We start from the raw sequence: 18553 nt of genomic DNA, 5'->3' as shown, positions 1-18553 counted from the left end.
CCTTATTCCTCCCTTTTATCCCGCTCTCCTTCTTTAAGCACAGTGGGCAGTATTGAAATGGTGTCTAATCACGGTAAAACATCCATACTTTGGTAAACTGGAGAGGGGGCCTACCAGACTAACACCAAAGCCAGTCAGTCATGTTCTAAAAGTACCTCTCTCAAGGCCTTTTGTCACTAAGACGGGGCTATCCCCGAAATTACTCCTCACTCAGTGATCGGTCTCACAAGTTACCTCCTCACCTGGGCTCTTGACTATGGATCCCAAGTGACATTGATTTCTAGTTCAGCGGTCTCCTACTCTTCCCGACCCCTCATGCCCAAGAGTTCTTGGTCAGCTGTACCACTTCCAACAGTGCCCTCCTGCCCTCTCATTGGAGCCCTGGCTGGAGGATGCCTTTCTCACTCTGCCTAAAGCTCTGATTGAGGATGCATACCTATCAATTTCCTTTCTTGGGCTGTCCCTGCACTGGCCAATGCCACGTGCTCTCCATGGCTCTTTCCCAGCTGATGATCTCCTTGAATTCTGGTCTCTTGTTCATCTCCCCTTTGACTATACACCTCGTTCAATCTCAAGGCAGATGGCCATCTTCTAACCATGAATTGGTCTTCTGAATCAGTTTGGCACAACTGTGGCTAGTGAGATGAGGTTAGCCAGTAACCCATCTGTAACGGAGTGTCCCATCCAGCTGTGCAATGGCTTCCCAACATCTGATCCATCATCCAATCCTGAGGTTTGTCCTGCAACAAAACACCCAGCATAATTGGTGAAGAAAAAAACGATTTGATAAATTTTATGAGGCACTGTAAAAGACTGTCTATGCATTTAGTCTTAAGGTGGCCAATGTTAACTGCTGTTGGAGAAATATCCATGGCCTCTGTATTTTCATAGTGAGTTTATATACTAGACGTTTGCAATTTTCCATAACAAATTAATGCTTTTGCAGGCACAGGCTGACCACACCTTGAATGAAAACTGGTAACTTGTATCATTGAATCGTCGTCCATGAACCATAGCCTGTTTAACATTCTCTCTTTTGTGGTTTGCTTTTGGACAGGTAATCAGTGCATCAGAAACTGTTCCTTACTGACAACAGGAAAGAAAGCCTGATGACTCAGTCTCAGGAGTGTTATGGATTTGAATAACATGGGTGTGATCCAGCTGCAGAACCCCAACCATGCCACCGGGCTCCTTCACAAGGCCAACCAGATGCGGTTGGCTGGGACATTGTGTGATGTGGTCATCATGGTCGACAGCCAGGAGTTTCACGCCCATCGGACTGTTTTGGCTTGCACTAGTAAAATGTTTGAGATCCTCTTTCACCGCAACAGCCAACATTACACCTTAGACTTCCTCTCATCCAAGACCTTTCAGCAGATTCTGGAGTATGCCTACACAGCAACACTCCAAGCCAAAGTGGAAGATCTGGACGATCTTCTGTATGCAGCAGAGATCCTAGAAATTGAATACTTGGAAGAGCAATGCCTGAAGATCTTGGAGACCATTCAGGCTTCTGACGACAATGACACTGAAGTCAGTATGGCAGATGGTGGAACAGAAGAGGAGGAGGACCGAAAGGCAAGGTTGATCAAGAACATGCTGATCTCAAAGCATTCCAGTGAAGAGAGTGGCTATGCCACCTTAGCCAATCAGAGTTTATCAAATTCTCTGGTAGAGCAAAGCCCCTCTGTTTCGACTTCTTTTGGACTTTCAGCCATGAGCCCTACCAAGGCTGCAGTGGACAGTTTGATGTCCATTGGACAGACTTTACTCCAAGGAGCTTTACAGTCAAGCGCAGCAGACTTGCACTCAAACAACCAGCCTCTAGGACTTTCAGATACGAAACTCGAAGCTATGCAGGTGGATGAAGCTTCTTCTAACCAAGGAAGCCCAAATGCAGAACCCAGCACACCTAATGGAGACAAGTCTGATGAAAAAAACAAGGAAGCTCCAGGCACCCCCACCCGTAGTAGTGTGATCACCAGTGCCCGTGACCTCAATATTGGTCGAGATGAGAATGCACCTGACCAGCCCCCTGAGTCAGGCCAAGGGTTTTTGGTTGGTCCAGAGCATTCTTTTTCTCAAAGTGAGAAACAATTGAGTCTCTATTCCGTCTTACCCAATCACAAAACAGACTCTATGATCAACATGCCATCCTCAATGGCAACCGCTCTCCATATGCCGCCGTCACTGGCGGTGTCCATGGACTTCAGTGCCTACGGGGGACTTCTCCCTCAAGGGTTTATTCAGAGGGAGCTTTTCAATAAACTGGGCGAACTTGCCGCTGGCATAAAGAATGAAAACCAAAGTATTGGGGTGCGGTGCAGTGTTTGTGGCGCAGAACTACCAGACAATGACGCAATTGAGGAACACAGGTAAGACTTTCCTCTTGGGTGGTTAGTTTTGCAGTTTTGTATTTTTTCAGCAGGCACATAATAATAATGACTTGCACATCTGTGCATCTTACATGGGAGTTGTAGGAAAATGTATCTGTCTACAGGCAAGTCGAAGATATGCTCATGAGGTGTGTTCAACTACTGGCTTGCTAGATTCATACATTGGAGTTGTCTGCGGATTGATAACATACATATAACTGACTTTATCAGAAGCAATTAAAAAGGGTTTACCCAATGACCAGTGCTTTAAATTGTGGTTAGAATGGGCATGTACTGTCATGTAATGAGTACCTGAGCTTCTTTAATTTGAAAAAGAGAATGCCTGCACTTCTCAAAACGTGTGCACTGCATTGAACGGGAGAGAACCAGCATTCCTCAGTAGTAAACAGGTACTCCGGTGTAGTGAGTACCTGCACTTCTGTATTACCATGTCAAGGAATGCCCATGACTTTTTTTTTTTAGGATAAAATGGGGTTTTATGGATTTCCTCTTTCCATTAGTGCTGTGTTCATTCGTCTGTGTTTCATTGCTTGTATGTTTGTTGATGTAGCTCTTGTATGTGAGTTTGTACTAGTGTGTACCCAAGTCTGTTACTGACTTAATCTGTTTAGTTACGATATCTTATCTGATAATATTTAGTTACACCTGAATCAGGAGTAGAGCGTACTTTCTCAGTATTCAAATGCCCCACCACCAAACACGAATAACTGGACACCTTTTTTGTTTAACTACTGAGTAATAGCCCCTCTCTTTGTAAAGATGAACCAGAAAGCCCTCACAGCCCAAATGTTTGACAAGAATCCTTTATTCTTTGGTTCTCTGATGCAGAACTTTCCAGAACTGATGTGCTCTTGTGGCGGCTCTGGGTTGCAAAGCCACATCCTGGTTTAACCTGTAATCTAAAGCTGAAGGATGTGCACAGGGACTTCCCCCATCTGATTCTGAAGACGTACCCATTGTCTTGGTGTATGTGTTTATTTGATATCTTGTGACCTCCTTCTAAAGAAATTACCGTGGTCAGCAGTTTGAAGGTTTCAAACCTTTCTGTTAGACCTAGCCACATTGTATCAGAAACCAAATTGATGTATTTACTCTCTACATGTTTTGCTCTCCAGAAAGAAGGGAAAAAAACCCTAAAGCAGCTGTGTTGAATGTTCCCAGGCTAATGGCCGCCTCCTTGATCGAAGTCCATAGTGGTCTGATGTCATTTATGGCCATTGGCAGACACTTGTAAAGCTTTAGAGTGCACTTTAGTTGAGTGAACTAAAAAAAAACACTAGTAGTTCTTTGCTTGTGTGAAATGAACACAACTCTCTTTTACAACCTCGTTTGATTTGAAGTCAAGAAAAAAGTTTTCTTAGCTATAGTAGCGTGAAGCATATTACCAACTGGAACAGCTTACTCATCTTTCATTTTGTTTCACACAATGTAGAAATGCAGATGGAGCTATACTGGCATTTTCTTATGTAAAATAAAGAAAAAACCTTACTGGGGTGTTTGGTAGAAGAAAAGGTTAGTAAGCTTTGGAGCTTGTCAATTGGGAGAAACATGGAGGCAGGGTTTCACCCAACCAAATGCCTAATTATGATTTATTTTTCCTTAATCGGACCAAAGAGGTAGGCAAAAACTATAGTGACGCTTCTTGTATGTGAAAAAGGTAAGATTGAATTCCTGCGTATGGGGAAAAACGTGGTTTATTGAAACAAAGAAAATATTTGGAGATTTCCATTTGAGTGAGGCAAAGAGAAAGTATTTCACCCAAGCAAGGGTTTAATTAGTGTTTGTCTTTGTTGCATCCAGTGGTTGAGCTGCTACATAGGTCCATCCTTTCACCTAAAGTAAACAAGCATTGGCAAATCCAACAGGTCTAGCCAAGAAGGATTTCTTTTTTTATATTATATACACGATTTGGCAAAAATATAAAAGTAAAACAGTAGTCCCTGTACACCAGCCATGGCACTGAATTGCACTTTTTTTCAGGTGGCTGATCAGGCAAAATTTAATTGTTGGCTGTGCAGGAGTGACATTGACTTAAGTAGGCTGGTCAATCGCCTCATAATTCAAACTGTGATGGGCTAAAGCAAAACGTGAATGACATTTGGACAGACCAATTGATGAAAAAGGTTGACTCCAAGCCCAAATATTTAAGATAATAGCTACGATTCTTTTAATGCTTGCAGCTAGTAAGAGAGCCAAAGTTGACTAGCTAAGACCTGAAGTGAGTTACATTGGCACTTCACTTGGGTAACAGAAAGAGAAGGCTTTAGCGTCACTTTGTAGAAGCATAGCTAACATTATTCCTTAATGGCAAGCAATTGGGTCAAACACAGAACATTTCATTAGTATTTTAATTTGGTTAAAAAGAACAGGTCTTAAGTAGTACTGTTACGAGACATTATGCATTTGTCCTCGACATAGCAAACTGTGTTAGTTCACAGTGAAAAATTAACAAAATGATTTAAGTCTGAATGGAGACCATGTACAATAATAGATATTTTATTTTAAGTGCAAAATAAGTATGTTTTGTTTATATCAGTTAACAAAAAGAGCTGCTTTTGCATTAAACAGAACATCACTTCATTTAAACGTCCAAACTACCACTTATTTGAGATGCCCACACAAATCTGATTTTTAATCATTTGATTTCGTAACAGATTTTGTAAAATCATTTCCATATTCATAGCAGGAGAAATCCCAAACTGTTATTGTCTCTTGAATTACATGTAATAGTTCCAAATGTCCTCTTCCAGCAATTACAGTGAATTTTATAGTCTGTTGAGATTTGACTTACAAAAGGGCACGATTGTGGTTGTGGTGGACTTTAATTTTTATAAAACAATAAACAAATAATTCTAGTTGTACTTCTTGCTACAAGAGATATTTATATAGGGACAATGTATCCCCGAACAGGCTAAGTACATGCACGTTATAATAAATGTGCAAATGTAATATAAAAACAAACAGTTATTCTTAAACATCATAAGCTACTTGAAAAAAAACAGAATTGGTTAACCTTTCAGCTCCGTGCTAGTATGTGCTCGTAGAATGTGGACAACACATAACTTCTAAATGAATGAGGTGATAAACATGCCATGAAAAGAAAGAGCAGGTCCTTTATGGAGCATCAGTAGCTGTAGCAGCTGACATATGTCATAGTTATTGTAAATACATAAATGTTTCAACCAAACACACAATTTGTAGGGCCATCATAAGGATGCAATGTGATGTAGAAGCAGTTGCAGCAATAAGTTGGAGATGCTTTGCTGGCCAGTAAATCTATTGAAGTCTATTAACTTCATGTGAAGACAAAAGTCTGTGCACTTGAGGGGAAAATAAGTCTCACACATTGTATTCATGAGGCCCATACCTTTAATGTGAGGAACAGTGGACGAGATATCGTATTGAAGAGCTTGTCACAAACAGTGTCAAGTCAGGCCTGTCAGATTCTGGGTGTGACTGGGAGGGATGGCCAGCCCTGTGCGATTTGCAAGATTCTCTTTAAAGCCTTTTTATCCATATATGCATCATACGTTGCTTTTATGTATCCAAATCTGCTAAGGCTTGATATAAGATTGTTATTTTATGAAAAATATGTAATAATGGCATGGCTTCATATCACTGCAGGTAACATGTTATTTCTAACAACCTCAGAAGTTCTGGTGAAGTTCTGAAAAAGTACATGATTATGTTTGATTGACTTCATTACAAAAAAATACTACTGTTCCTAATTAGTGATAGTGGTTAAACCATGGAGGTAGGCATTTTTTAAGTTAAAAACCTAAACAAATATATAAAATCCCTAATTTTCCTTTTTTGAGGTTAGATTATTTTTTTTAACTCTTTGGCTTTGAGTACAATCTTTAGGGCACCAACCCCTTAAGCACACAACCCGTGCACTTATCCATACATTGACAAAGTTTAAAAGAAAGTGTTAATCACTGGAAGATTTCCCAATGGAACTGGCCATGACCTGTTCCTCCCCTAACCTGATCAATGAGGATCCAAGTAACACAAGCCAGACTATTTGTGATCTCCATTCAGAGTTGCCTCGATCTTGCTGCAAGGCACGCATGCATTTAGGAGCTTAAATCCATACAGTGTTGAGCCTCAGTTTAAAAGCAGTAGTAGTGGAACTCGCTTTCAGTTCGTAAAGTGATAAAAAGTACCACTGGAAGCCCAAGTAGCTACTCAACAAATGTCATCACGAATAACCCTCTGTTCTTATTTTAAGAGGAAACAGTCCTCTTTGTGGATTTGATCTGCACAATTGTAGGGCATCCCCGTTATGACAATTCATTTGCCATCCCAACGGCCACACCCATCCAAGTAAAAAAGGTAGCTGTGGGAATAGAGCAAAACAATCCAGACTGCATAATTTGGTGTTTGGATGAAATGCACGATTACTTTCAGGATAAACACCGAAGCCTGATTTTCAGTATAACCACTGACTATGTAAATGAGTCCCTGCAGGATTCACTGTATGTAAATGAAGTGAATGTAGTTGTGCTGAAACAATGGGGTGTTAGGGGAAAACTGGGCATTAATCAGTTGGCCTGATGGCACGCCTGGTTTCAGTGCACACATGATTGGTATAGTAATTTGCTCAGAATTTGTGTTTTTGGCCTTGCCTCGTGACATCCACCCTTCTAACCCTCTAGTAGGGCCCTGGCGCTGTGCCACTCTTGGCTGCATTAGGGCATGCTTAATTCTCCCACCCCGTTTACAGTGCCACCGAGCAGCTGCTCCCGCAAACAGCCTTTCTCCCTGTCTGTCACTGGATCTGCTTAATTACGCATTCAGATCACTAATTCCAACAACAAATGTGACACTATGCTGTGTTTGATCAATTTCAGCAGTTTATTTCATGTCTGCTTTTATCACTTTTTTTTTTTCACCACGTCTGTTTACTTGGCCCTCAGTAATTTGTCTGGTTGCAGCGAGGGCATTTCTCATACTTTCTGAAGGCAATTTCTAATTTCTATTGATAAATACTGTGGGAGAGATTAACGGGCCCTATTGTCTCAGCTGCTCAATGTGAAAGAGCATTCATCTGAAAGGGGGGGTTGTGCATGAATGAGTAGATGTACAAATTTACAAGCACATCCAAATGTATGTATTACACAAGTAGACATACAGAAAAATCTTGAATAAACAGGCTGTGAGGTGTGGATGAGCACATCTTATTCACATGCACTCACAAATGTGTATGTGTTCAGGTGCGCATTCAGTGATATATATATATATTTTTATTTTATTCCGATTTGATCATGTCTGCAGTCTGGTACCTACATGTGCTGGAAGCGGACACGTGCCCATCATGCTAGTGCCAAGAGAGCATCCTCCACGACCATATGCACACCAACGGAATCTGACACAACAGACATCACCTCTTCTCTCTTACCTTTTCCTTGTTTGATTTAAACTAATGTAGACACAACTAACACTGTGTTTTCACACTTTTAACCAGACAGTATAAATGCACCTAACAAGCATTCCCTCTCACTAAACACGATCCTTCCCTCAGACATGAAATGGAAATATATTTAAAGAAACAATTGCTTTAAATGAAGGTTGTCCAGCATAATTACACGAGGCTCAGATCCCGAGTTTAAGGATTACCACAGACTCTAAATCCCACTGTGATACATTGTAGTTGATTTCATGAGGATATTCTGAAAATGATCTGGATTGGCACTGGTCATCCGAGACCAGTTTTTACTATCCCAGGCTTGTAGATACATTTGTAAATTCCTGCTACATTTTTTTTAAGGCTAAACCACAAGTGAAACGTATGTTGGTCCTTCAGCATTTTTTTAAGTGAAAAGAGATGCTCCATGAATGTATTTTCTTGAAGCTGCATCTCTTGATTTACTTGCCCATTGAAGTGTATTAAGTATTTAGAGAGAGGAGAAAAGATCAGCTTGTGCTTGTCAGAGACAATACTGTGATACTTGGGGTTGCAAGTGAAAAGATCTATATTTTAAAAGTATAGGCTGTGGTACACATAGTGCACATCCTCCATTTAAAATGTCAGCTGCTAGGATTCCCTCCACCCAAGACAACTTCAAGGACGGCCTACAGAGAACTTCACTGTGCCTCAGACCTCTCCCTTCAAGTCTTCACTGCTGCTCTATGGACTGTGACCAGAAATCCTACAGTCTGCAGCGACAACCCAGACAGCCTGGATATTCAAGTGTCTGCTGGCACTGCGATACCACAGGCGTCTGTTGTCTGATAGCATTCGTCATTGCAGAAGCCACTTCAGAAGAGAACTGATCACGATTCTAGTTGCAGAGCTATCCATAGCCGTGATCAACCCAGTGCCCATTTTTGTGGCTGCAAACAGTGGGACAAGAGACAGCAAGCAGTTGATCCTCAGTGGTATGCCTGTGTGTACTTCCCATCATATCTGACAAAGACCCTTACTCATTCATTCAGCCTAGAGTTTGCACTGCCATGATGTTTAACACACAAGATTTGCGTTTTTCTTTTTTAATTTGTATTCTTTCCTACGACTCAGTGATAGTGATTGGATTTGCTTTAATGTGCATTATTAACAACATTTAAAAATCTGTCTAGGGTGCGAAATCTATGTGCCATTAGGCCCACACAATCATTAAAAAAGTCCATGTTGTGGCCGATTTATAGTGTTACCTATCCCTCTTTCTAATGGCTCGTGATTTCTCCCGGCATGCTCCTGAAAACATACCTAATCAAGGTGATTGAGTGAGGTCAGCACTGCAGTGTTTGATGACTCCTTTACCATTTGGAGGCAGGTTTGGTGCAAATATTTTTGGCACCCTCTGTGAAGGACGATGTGCCTCCCCTTCCCCTTTTTCTGGGAATTGGAGTTATATTAGCTGAAGCTGTGTCAAGGAATGCACTGACCTCATAGCTGACCAAACCACCCAGAGCAACAAAGTGCTCTTCCTGGGAGACTTCAACCCAAACTTAGGCACCACAGAAGATTATTCAGTGAATCTCTTTACCTTCACTCTCCAATATAACCTGAAGCAAACACATGCTAACGGCTCCAATCTAGACCTAATAATTGCCATAGACAACATCCTGGCAGTGATGATCCAATTCTGGTAGACTTGTCCAATCACTCCGTCATTGTCTTCACCCTACGACAATCTAACACCGTAGTAATGGGTGTAATGTTTCAACAAAAACAAGCTACTATCTGGTTTTGAGAGACCAGAAACATAATTATCACTACTCTTATCAACATTGTTCAGAAGATATTCCACCCTCCTCATTGACTTTACTACAGATGTGAATGATGCTACCTACCACAGCTTTGCATGATTTTTTGATGCTTTTGATGTTGTAGCTACATTTTCAAAGCAACCCGAAATGTCCTAAACCTTTAATGCCGTGGTTCAACACGGCCCTTTATGAGGAAAGGAAAGCCTGAAGAATATTAGAAAAAAATTGGAGACGCTTACCCTCCACCACTAACCTTATTTGCCTCAGAAATGCTATGTCCCAATACAAAAAAACACATCTTCTGTAGAAATCCAACCACTTTAGGTCCCTGCTGGACTCTGCCATGAACCAACTGAAGCAACTCTTTGCTGTAGTCAAAACTGACACCAACCCCTCCACCCAACATCCAGTAAATTTGAAGACCCACCATCAAAAGCAGAGGAGATTCTTCAGTTCATCAACTCTGAAGTTCAACGGCTACGACATCATAATGTCCATCCTATATCTCCGCTGGCATGTAAAGCCAAAGAGACTTAGCAACTATTAAATTCTGTTACAGAGGAAGACTTACTCAAAATTATCATAAAAACAAAACCCTCAAAATGCTTTGTAGATCCAGTCCCTGGTGACATAGCAAAATACCTTTATACTCCCATGCTTCCCCAGTGGACAAAACTGGTGATTCTTCCAGCCAAGGAACATTTCCTGACTGCCTTAAAACTGGATAAGTCACCCATCTCTTAAAAACACTCCTCTGCAGATGCTAACAACCTCAACAACCATCACCTGATCTCCAATGTGCCTATCTTCTTAAAAATCAGTGAAAGATGGGTAGCAGAGCAACTCACCCAGCACATCAAAAACAATGACTTCCTAAATGAATTCCAAACTGGTTTCAATTTGTGCTTCACACAGAAACTGCTCTGTTACAGTTTAACTTATAGACACAGACATCTCTTGCCTTCTGTTTGTTCTTGACCTATCATCAGCCTTCAACACTGTCAGCCATCACACGCTTCTACACAAATTAAAAAATTTAATAGGCATTGATGTCATGGTTCTCAAATGGTTCGCTTCATCCTACCTGGCCTGGTCGCAGTGAGTAAAAATTGATGGCCATCTAATCAGGGGCCGCTCCTCCGTTAGAGCGGAGAAGCATCACCCCCCCCCCCCACCTGTTTCCCCCCACTCCCTCAGTAGCAGCAGCTGCAAAACCTTTACCAGAAAACTATAATAAACTCAGTTTATTATTTGTTTCTGTTTTCCCTGGTAAAGGGGTGGGGCCACAGGGGTGACGAGCAGTGAGGGGGAGTGCACAGTACTCCCACTCCCTGCACATGTACATTTGGCCGGCCGTCTTGGGCTGGCCAAACAATTGTGTGCAGTAGGCTCTCTCCAGCCTGGCAACACAGTTGCCGGGCTGAAGAGAGCCTGCTCAGGCTCCCAGTCTGCCTGGGAGTGCCCTCGCTGGGCGCTCCCAGCCAATCGTGACGCTGCTCTGAGCAGCATCGGGATTGGCCGCAGGGCAGGCTGGGAGCCTGTGTCTGCAGCCTGCGAAGGAGGAGAGGAGCAGTGCAGCGTTGTGGGAAGGTAAGTGGTTGCTTTTTTTAAATTTTTTTTTTAACAAAATTAAATTGATGTTTATTCCTCCCGTCGCTGCTCATTGCCCCACAAGCCACTGCTGCATATCATCACCGTTGTGGTGGGCCAGTGGGTCCCCCAGGGGTCCATCCTTGCCCTAACCCTAATCAACTTGTACATTGAGCTACTCAGAGTCCTTCTTAAGAAGTCAGGGATCTTCAATCATCAATATGCAGACAACACAAAACTGTATCTGAAGGTCTCCTCACAAAATGATATCTGACAGCTCGGCACCACCCTAAATTCTGTTCGCAACTGGATGACCTCTCATCACCAACAGCTAAACTCTTTTAAACCCGAATTTCTCCTCCTCTGATCTTCAAAATTAATACCTCTTCTGCAATCCTGGATGGACACAGGCAGCATCTTCAAAAGTAAACCCACCATTGTTGACAGTGCCAGGTCTCTGGAAGGGATCCTACACAAAAGACACAACCTGCATTCTCAAATCAGCACATGGCCAAAAATGCTCACTATCAAATATGTCTTCTGTGGGGAACCCACCATTATATCCGAGAACAAGATCTTAAATCTCTTGCTCATACATTGGTGCTCTCCAGAATAGACTATTGTAATTCTCTCCTGACTGGTCACCCTAAAAACATCTCACCCCCTGAAAGCAATTCTGCACTTGGCAGCAACATTGTCTATGGGGCCAAAAGAAATTACCACATTACGCCCATCACTGTCCGATGGTTGCCAATTGAAGCAAGGGCTATCTACAAGATCGCCTGCATCACCCATAAAACCCTGCACGCATCCACTCCACGTTACCTGGTGGACAAACTTCACCTATAAGGTGGCTCCGGACGATTGCAAAATGCCAAATCAATGCTCCTGGAACTCCAGTCATTTTAAAAGGGATCAACTGATGGTACAATCCTTCTTGGGAAGCAAAACCAGAACCTAGAATTTACCACCTTCAAATCTAACCAGAACCGCCTTGCTGACTACTTGCAAATCAGATCAGAAACCCCTTCTCTTCTAACTGCATTTTAGCTAAAACACTGTAATACATTTTTGGCACAGACCTCTGTAGTTTCTCAACCTTTTTATGGCTGTATACTACCTGAACCTTTTTACAGCCATATGTACCTTTTGTACACTGTGTAATACATCAACCGTCTTTTGTACACTCTGTTTTATGTAATGATCTACCTTGTACTTTCAACTTTTATACTTACTTATTTCTCCTAGAAAGCACTCTGGCACCTTGGGGTAATGTCTGTGCTGTATAAATATGCGTAAAAAGGTAGGTGCTTGTATAGGCAGTCTTGCACTTCAATGCTGTTGCTATAGGTAACCACCTAACACAGATTTACTGTAGACCCACCTCTATACATGCGTGTGTTTTGCACAACCCCTATGGGCAGTGGCATAACACAAAATGATGACAGCCCAGTGCAGAATGTGGTGATGGGCTCCTCGTATATTTCACAGATATTCATAATCATAGACTAAAGGATGAAAAGGGGGCCCGATGAAGGGTGATAACTCCCTTGCCACCGGGGCTGCAGGGAACTGCATTAGGGCCCGCCATTACACACTGGCCTGTAAGGTTTTAGTGTTTCAAACATTGATGATGGGCAGCCACAACACAAAGACGATCGGCTGATATACATGCATGCAGCAGGCTAGAATATCGTGTGTTCGAGGGATTGTACCCTACAATACAGAAGGTCTGGTTGGAATATATGACTTCCGGTGGTTAGGATTGCATGCATTGATAATAAGGAGCCCCTGCCAAGACTGCCTCGTTGGAATAAAGACGTGTGTCTTATTTTGCTCAAATTCCTATCTGCACCATCTGTGGTCATTAGTTTACTTTAATATGGGATGATGATGAGGATAAAGATGTGCCCTGCAGTGGGTCAAAAAGTGAGTTACGCATTTATTGCAATCTAAGCACATCTTAAACGTAGCAGAGTGTTCATTTTATACCAAGGTTGGGGGGGGGGCGATTAAGCAGTGTAACTATGGGAAAAATCAATTAAATGAGGATTAGGAAACCTTTTGAAGATCGAACTTGGCCGGGAAAAGCATTGGGAAACACTTTCAGGTACGATTGACAGCTTGTGGTCGATCAGTAACCGGACAAATGGGCGTGGGGCAGACCTTTTGAATTAATTCTAGTGTTGGAGCAAAGACAAAGCTGGAGACAAAGTTCTGGTAACCACAGCAGGCAGTGTGATATTGACATGTGGAGATGGGTTTTGGTGGGAGTGGGTCAATATATTACAAATCACGTTCTGCAACACAAAAGTTTGCTTGACGTTTAATGCATTAGCTACAACAGTAATGTTCTTAACAACAACAGTGCACATCGTGGGTCCAAAGGTGGAGGTGAGAGGGATGGTTCAGTGGCCATCTTGTTTCTCTTGGGATCAGTAGACCTCAGTTCTCACCACTTCTTGTGCACAGTGTTTGAACTGCGTCAAATCACTCTTGTCACTGTCTGAAGTGTCATCTCAAGATGTTTCGTTTCGTTGACTTTTACCATCTGATATAAGCTCTGCAAATTAAAGTATCAAATAATTAAAAATGACATACTGCACCTGTTCCCTTATGCGTCAAAACAATATGGTGTGGCTTGCAAACCTCTAAAGTTTTGAATTCAATGCCACCTGTATATTGGAACACAGGCCTTTTACATTGAGTACACCCACAATCAAGATGCTATGCCATTTATGATTTATTTTTGTACATAGCTCATTGGACATTATTTAGCAATTTTAGGTCTATTATTATGGAGGAGTGCACCTCTAAATTCCTGTACTAAGGCCTTCATGTAGAGTTTGGTAGCAGTCTAAACATTCATGATAATGGAGCATTAAGTGGATTTACACATATTTAAACGACTTTGGGAGTGTTTGGGGTGGTATTACCACTTCACTGCAGGAGAAATAATCCAGCGTGTAAGCTCCAGCAGAAAGTTGCTGGTAACTGTGCACTTTTTAGGTGCTGTATATCAGGCAGAATCGCTACTTCCTTGTGTTGCTTTATAATTAAATGTACATTTGCAATAATATCACCACAACCGATTGCGGTATATCATTTTTTGGAATTGGGCATTAGTGCACAACCCACTCTAAATTAGGGTCTGATCATTGTTATGTTGTGTAGGGAACGTTTGAGTGCACGAGAGGTGCAACGCCTTAAGTTCATCCAGAGGTGGCTTTTGATCTCACTAGGTAAAACTATCACTGTATCTTGAAAAATGATAATTAGACTTGCCTCACAATGGGGGGAAAAAGACGCTAAAGATATGTCACCAAACATCACGAACATTGTGGTGTTCCCATATGGTCTGTGAATCCCAATAAAAAACTCTTGAAAGCTAATCAGAATTCCTCAAAACGTAAAATTCGGTTGAATTTCACGAGATGGAACAGTTTAGCAAAATGTGCAGCAAATCTGTTCTGCACGCGAAATCCTCTGCTGGTAGGTTTTGGACATTCTATGTTTCAGCAGAATGTTTCACCCAACACTACTCCCTCGTTCCTTCTGTAGGAAATAGAATATGGAAAATGCTCCTTTCACTATCCTGGTCACCATTCTCCTAGAGAGCTATGTTTATTGAGTGTTCTCTGAAACCAGATGGCTGCCGAAGGCGAAAAATGACGAGGGTAGATTTGCAGGCCGCCCTCGGCGGGGTTAGGAGGCCACCTTCCCAAGCCCCGGGTTCCTTGGTGTACCTCGTTAGCACCACGACCACCAACTGGCCTTTAAGCCCCACCTAATGGGATCCAGCGGCTGCCCCTGCCTGGTCGGGGGAAGGTCTGCCACAGCCAGCCAGGCCAGAAAGACCCCATTAGGTTTATGTGTAGGGGGAGCCGGTCCTGGACAGGAAATGAAGGCCACCTCCTAGGTCTAGGCCAGCTGACCCGGACGGTACAAAACTCGAGCTGCCGGCAGAGACCCGTGTCGGTGCTACCGGCCATGGCAGGCCCTCTCTGTTTTCTGTCAAGCGAGTTCAGGGCACCCAGCGCCGGGGCCTGTGTGGGGCTTGAACTTTAGATTTATTAATTGGGGAGAGTTAATTATTTCCAGGTCTCTCCTTTGCCCCCATTCCCCACCCCTGCTACTGTGACCTTAACTAACCCAAGATAAATGTAGGAATTGACTCATTACAGATTTTTCCCATTGCATGGTGTTTTTTAAATCATATCTTTGGGTTTATTCTGCTCGGAATATATGCAAACATTTCTTTAAATTAAATGCATCTGAAGGAAGGCTACCCATCAAACTGATAATTTGAGCGATTAGTGTGATACAGTTTAGGAGAATTCCTGTACAGTATTTTTGTTTTAGGAATATTATTTCACAGATCATTGTCAGCGTAGGTAAAGCAACCAGCACTGTGTCCGTGCAGCATTTGTAGAGCGTCATTGAGAAAAGCTTGTTATTTAGAGACCTAGTACCACACCTGGTAAATACTGATATCGCAGGATGCTTTATTAACCCGCGGCTATGTTACCTCTATATTCAGTTCCACGCCTTAGAAAGAGGCATAACATGGTTACCCCACAAATGTTCACAATTCTGAAATTCAAAATATTGTAGCGTTTTCCCCACCGCAAATTGACTGTGGGTAAAGTGTGCATTTTTGCACTGATCGTAATCCTGGTGAGGGGGCAAATTCTTGCTTTCACCTATAAATGCTTTGGGGCCCATTTGGAGAGCCACCCTCACTGTTTATGTTTATAGTAAATGGAAAAACAGAAAGAAATGTTTAAAAAGTCACAACGATTAAAAATATTATGGTACACGACCAATGTTAAAATGGTTGATGGAGGGAGAGGAATTTGGTTGAATAATGAAATGGGACATACTTGTGGCTGGCAGAGTCTTTTAGGTCTCAATTATGATAGTGATATGGCTGTTGGCAAAATATATTGTTAACAGAGAAACAGGCTTAGAGCATTTCCATTAATTACTCCTGGTTGGCTTCTATGTCACTTGCATTTCCTTGTTTCTTTTTGGTCAGCTTCTCCTGCTTCCTCCAGGGGCTTCTGTGTTTGTCCTTGCTGTGGGAGCATAGACCCAGTAAATATTACTGTTTGAGGTCGTTGTCCTGTGCGACATTGTTCTTTCTTTCTTTTTTTCTGTGCAATCTACAAGAGTGCATGGCATGCTACAGTTCGTCTCCCTCCCTCACCCCTCCTTCATGGTGCTAATTCCCCTTACTGTCCATTGTTGCTGCTCCATCCATCTTCCCTCACACCTCCCTCGTATTACTTCCTCCCATGCTCTCCTCCTCCTGTACATTATTGCTGCTTACTCCTCTCCTGAACCTTCCTCGTTTTGCCTGCCCCGCCATCATTTTTTAGACCTATTGCACAGCAGCGCAAACTGTTGTGCAACATGGCTTTAAAAAAAACACACACCATGACTTGTCAACACTGGGCACATTATAGCGCTTTTCCCCGTTTACTTTAAGCCATGTTGCACCATGTGTAACTAAACAAGCACCGACAAAGACAATAGATATCATAAATGAGAAACCTATTTGTTTTGCAAATGCTTGTTTCCAGCGGATTACCTTATACAGGGGGTATTTGGAATTGACTTCGGTATGCTTCAGAGATCCAGAATGACCTTTCTGAAAGTAGTACATAAGTACTGGCATAAGATGGAGACAACAAGAAAGAGATTGCCTGTGAGGTAAATTCAATACAGTTTGCGAAGTCACATTGTGCTCTTTCTGAGAGAATATTGTGACTCACATGACATCAAAAGCAAAGAATGTGATAGGAAAGATTACATATAAATGACCATAACAGTGTTGGTCAAATTGCACATTTTTTTTCTTTGAAGAACGTTTTTTCACTTTCTTTTTGACACCACTTTGGATGCATGACATAACTAGTCAATGCATGCCACCACTTTCCCATGTATGACATACTGACTGCATATTTGACATTACTATCAATAATGGCCTTGTAGTCTTGATTTGTTAAAAAATTTGCAACCATGAAAAGTGCGATTGATTCAACTCTGAGTGATGAACAGGAAAATGCTGAGGGGAATGAGAAATCTGCACATACCCCTGTAAACATTAGCCTGCATCTGTAAATATGGGGTTAGGTCTTAGTTTGGCTGCTTATCCCATCTCTGTTGCAGAGCTTGAAGAATGTCTTTTAGAATCTGTGAAACATAAATGTAACCCACTACTCAAAATGCAATGCACTTCACTGTATGTGACTCGTCAAAAAAGGCATCTGTTTTAAGCTTGCCTTGTACATTATTCTGCTGATCTAGCAGAAATGTAAACCGGGGAGAGAATGGCGTCCTGTGCTTCCAAAGCTGCTCTCTCGCATTGGTAACTTTTTCAGAAGTATCATGCACAGTTCCACTTTCTACTGTCTCCATCATATTTTAGAACCCTCTCGTGATTGAAAGAGGTGATGTTGGTGTGTCACTGCTAAAGTGTGGATGGAACACTAGAAACTTTACAGGGACTTTTGGTTGTTGCTATCTGTAACTTATGATGCTGTGTCCAGGGGCTCAACCCTCAGGTAGCTGATGCAAATATTAGGGGGAACCACTATCCAAAAAGCTCCTCTCCTTTGAGAACCATGTCACTGGTGATCTTTTCTACAGGTGTGTCACTGGAGTGAAGATTTAGTGCGCACGCCACCAATAAGGGGGCACAAAGTTAGACCTGGTGTACCCGAGGTCCGTGCCCCCTCCTTTAACCAACAATTTGGCCATGGACAGGTGGTGCCTCCCCAGCTGTCTCACCATGAAGGTCGGGTTTTTCTTCTGACACCAGCGCGGAACAGAAAATGTATGCACTAGGGCAATTGTGTAATTACTGTGAATGGTTGTAGGAACTGCTTGTCCTACAGCAATCAACTGAGGTGTTTGGTCTTTTTTCCACGTCATTTGGGAATTGGGGACCTAGTCTACGAACTCCAAGACATGGTGTCTTCCTTCCTTTTGTTATATTGTGTATTAAATACTACCTTTTTATATGCAATAATTTGGAGGAATGGCAACCATTCTCTCGGCTTGGGAGAAGGGATGAATTCAAGTGCCTGCCTCAGCTGCCTAATAGAAATGAGTTTTGAATTTGGTGGAAAAGTGTGTTTGGAACAGAGGGATCAGGCTATATTGGATTATATGCAGTTCAATATAACACTGTACGTACCTCTTGATTTATAGAAAGAGCTACTCCTTGACCACTGGCATTGAAAGAATTCTGCAATGAGACTGTAAATTTGTCTTGAGGCTCTACAAAACTTTCATGTTTATTGACCTTCTATCTAGATGCAAAAGAGTTTAACCACTTTACATTACTT

General features: G+C 42.2%; 1 protein-coding gene across 3 annotated transcripts in view; it reads left to right on the top strand.

The window, feature by feature from the left end:
• Positions 1–18553, top strand: part of ZBTB16 (zinc finger and BTB domain containing 16) — a 392305-nt gene that overhangs the window by 8180 nt on the left and 365572 nt on the right. For all 3 annotated transcript variants that reach the window (XM_069224392.1, XM_069224390.1, XM_069224391.1), the window contains exon 2: positions 1058–2375. In XM_069224392.1, coding sequence (XP_069080493.1) covers positions 1132–2375 — 1244 coding nt within the window. In that variant the 5' untranslated portion in view covers positions 1058–1131. The remainder of the gene's footprint in view (positions 1–1057; positions 2376–18553) is intronic.

This window comes from Pleurodeles waltl, chromosome 3_1 (assembly GCF_031143425.1).
Source record: "Pleurodeles waltl isolate 20211129_DDA chromosome 3_1, aPleWal1.hap1.20221129, whole genome shotgun sequence".
Classification (NCBI taxonomy): Eukaryota; Metazoa; Chordata; class Amphibia; order Caudata; family Salamandridae; genus Pleurodeles; species Pleurodeles waltl.
The sequence above is the reverse complement of the archived record's forward strand: the minus strand, read 5'-3'. Positions and strand labels throughout refer to the sequence as shown.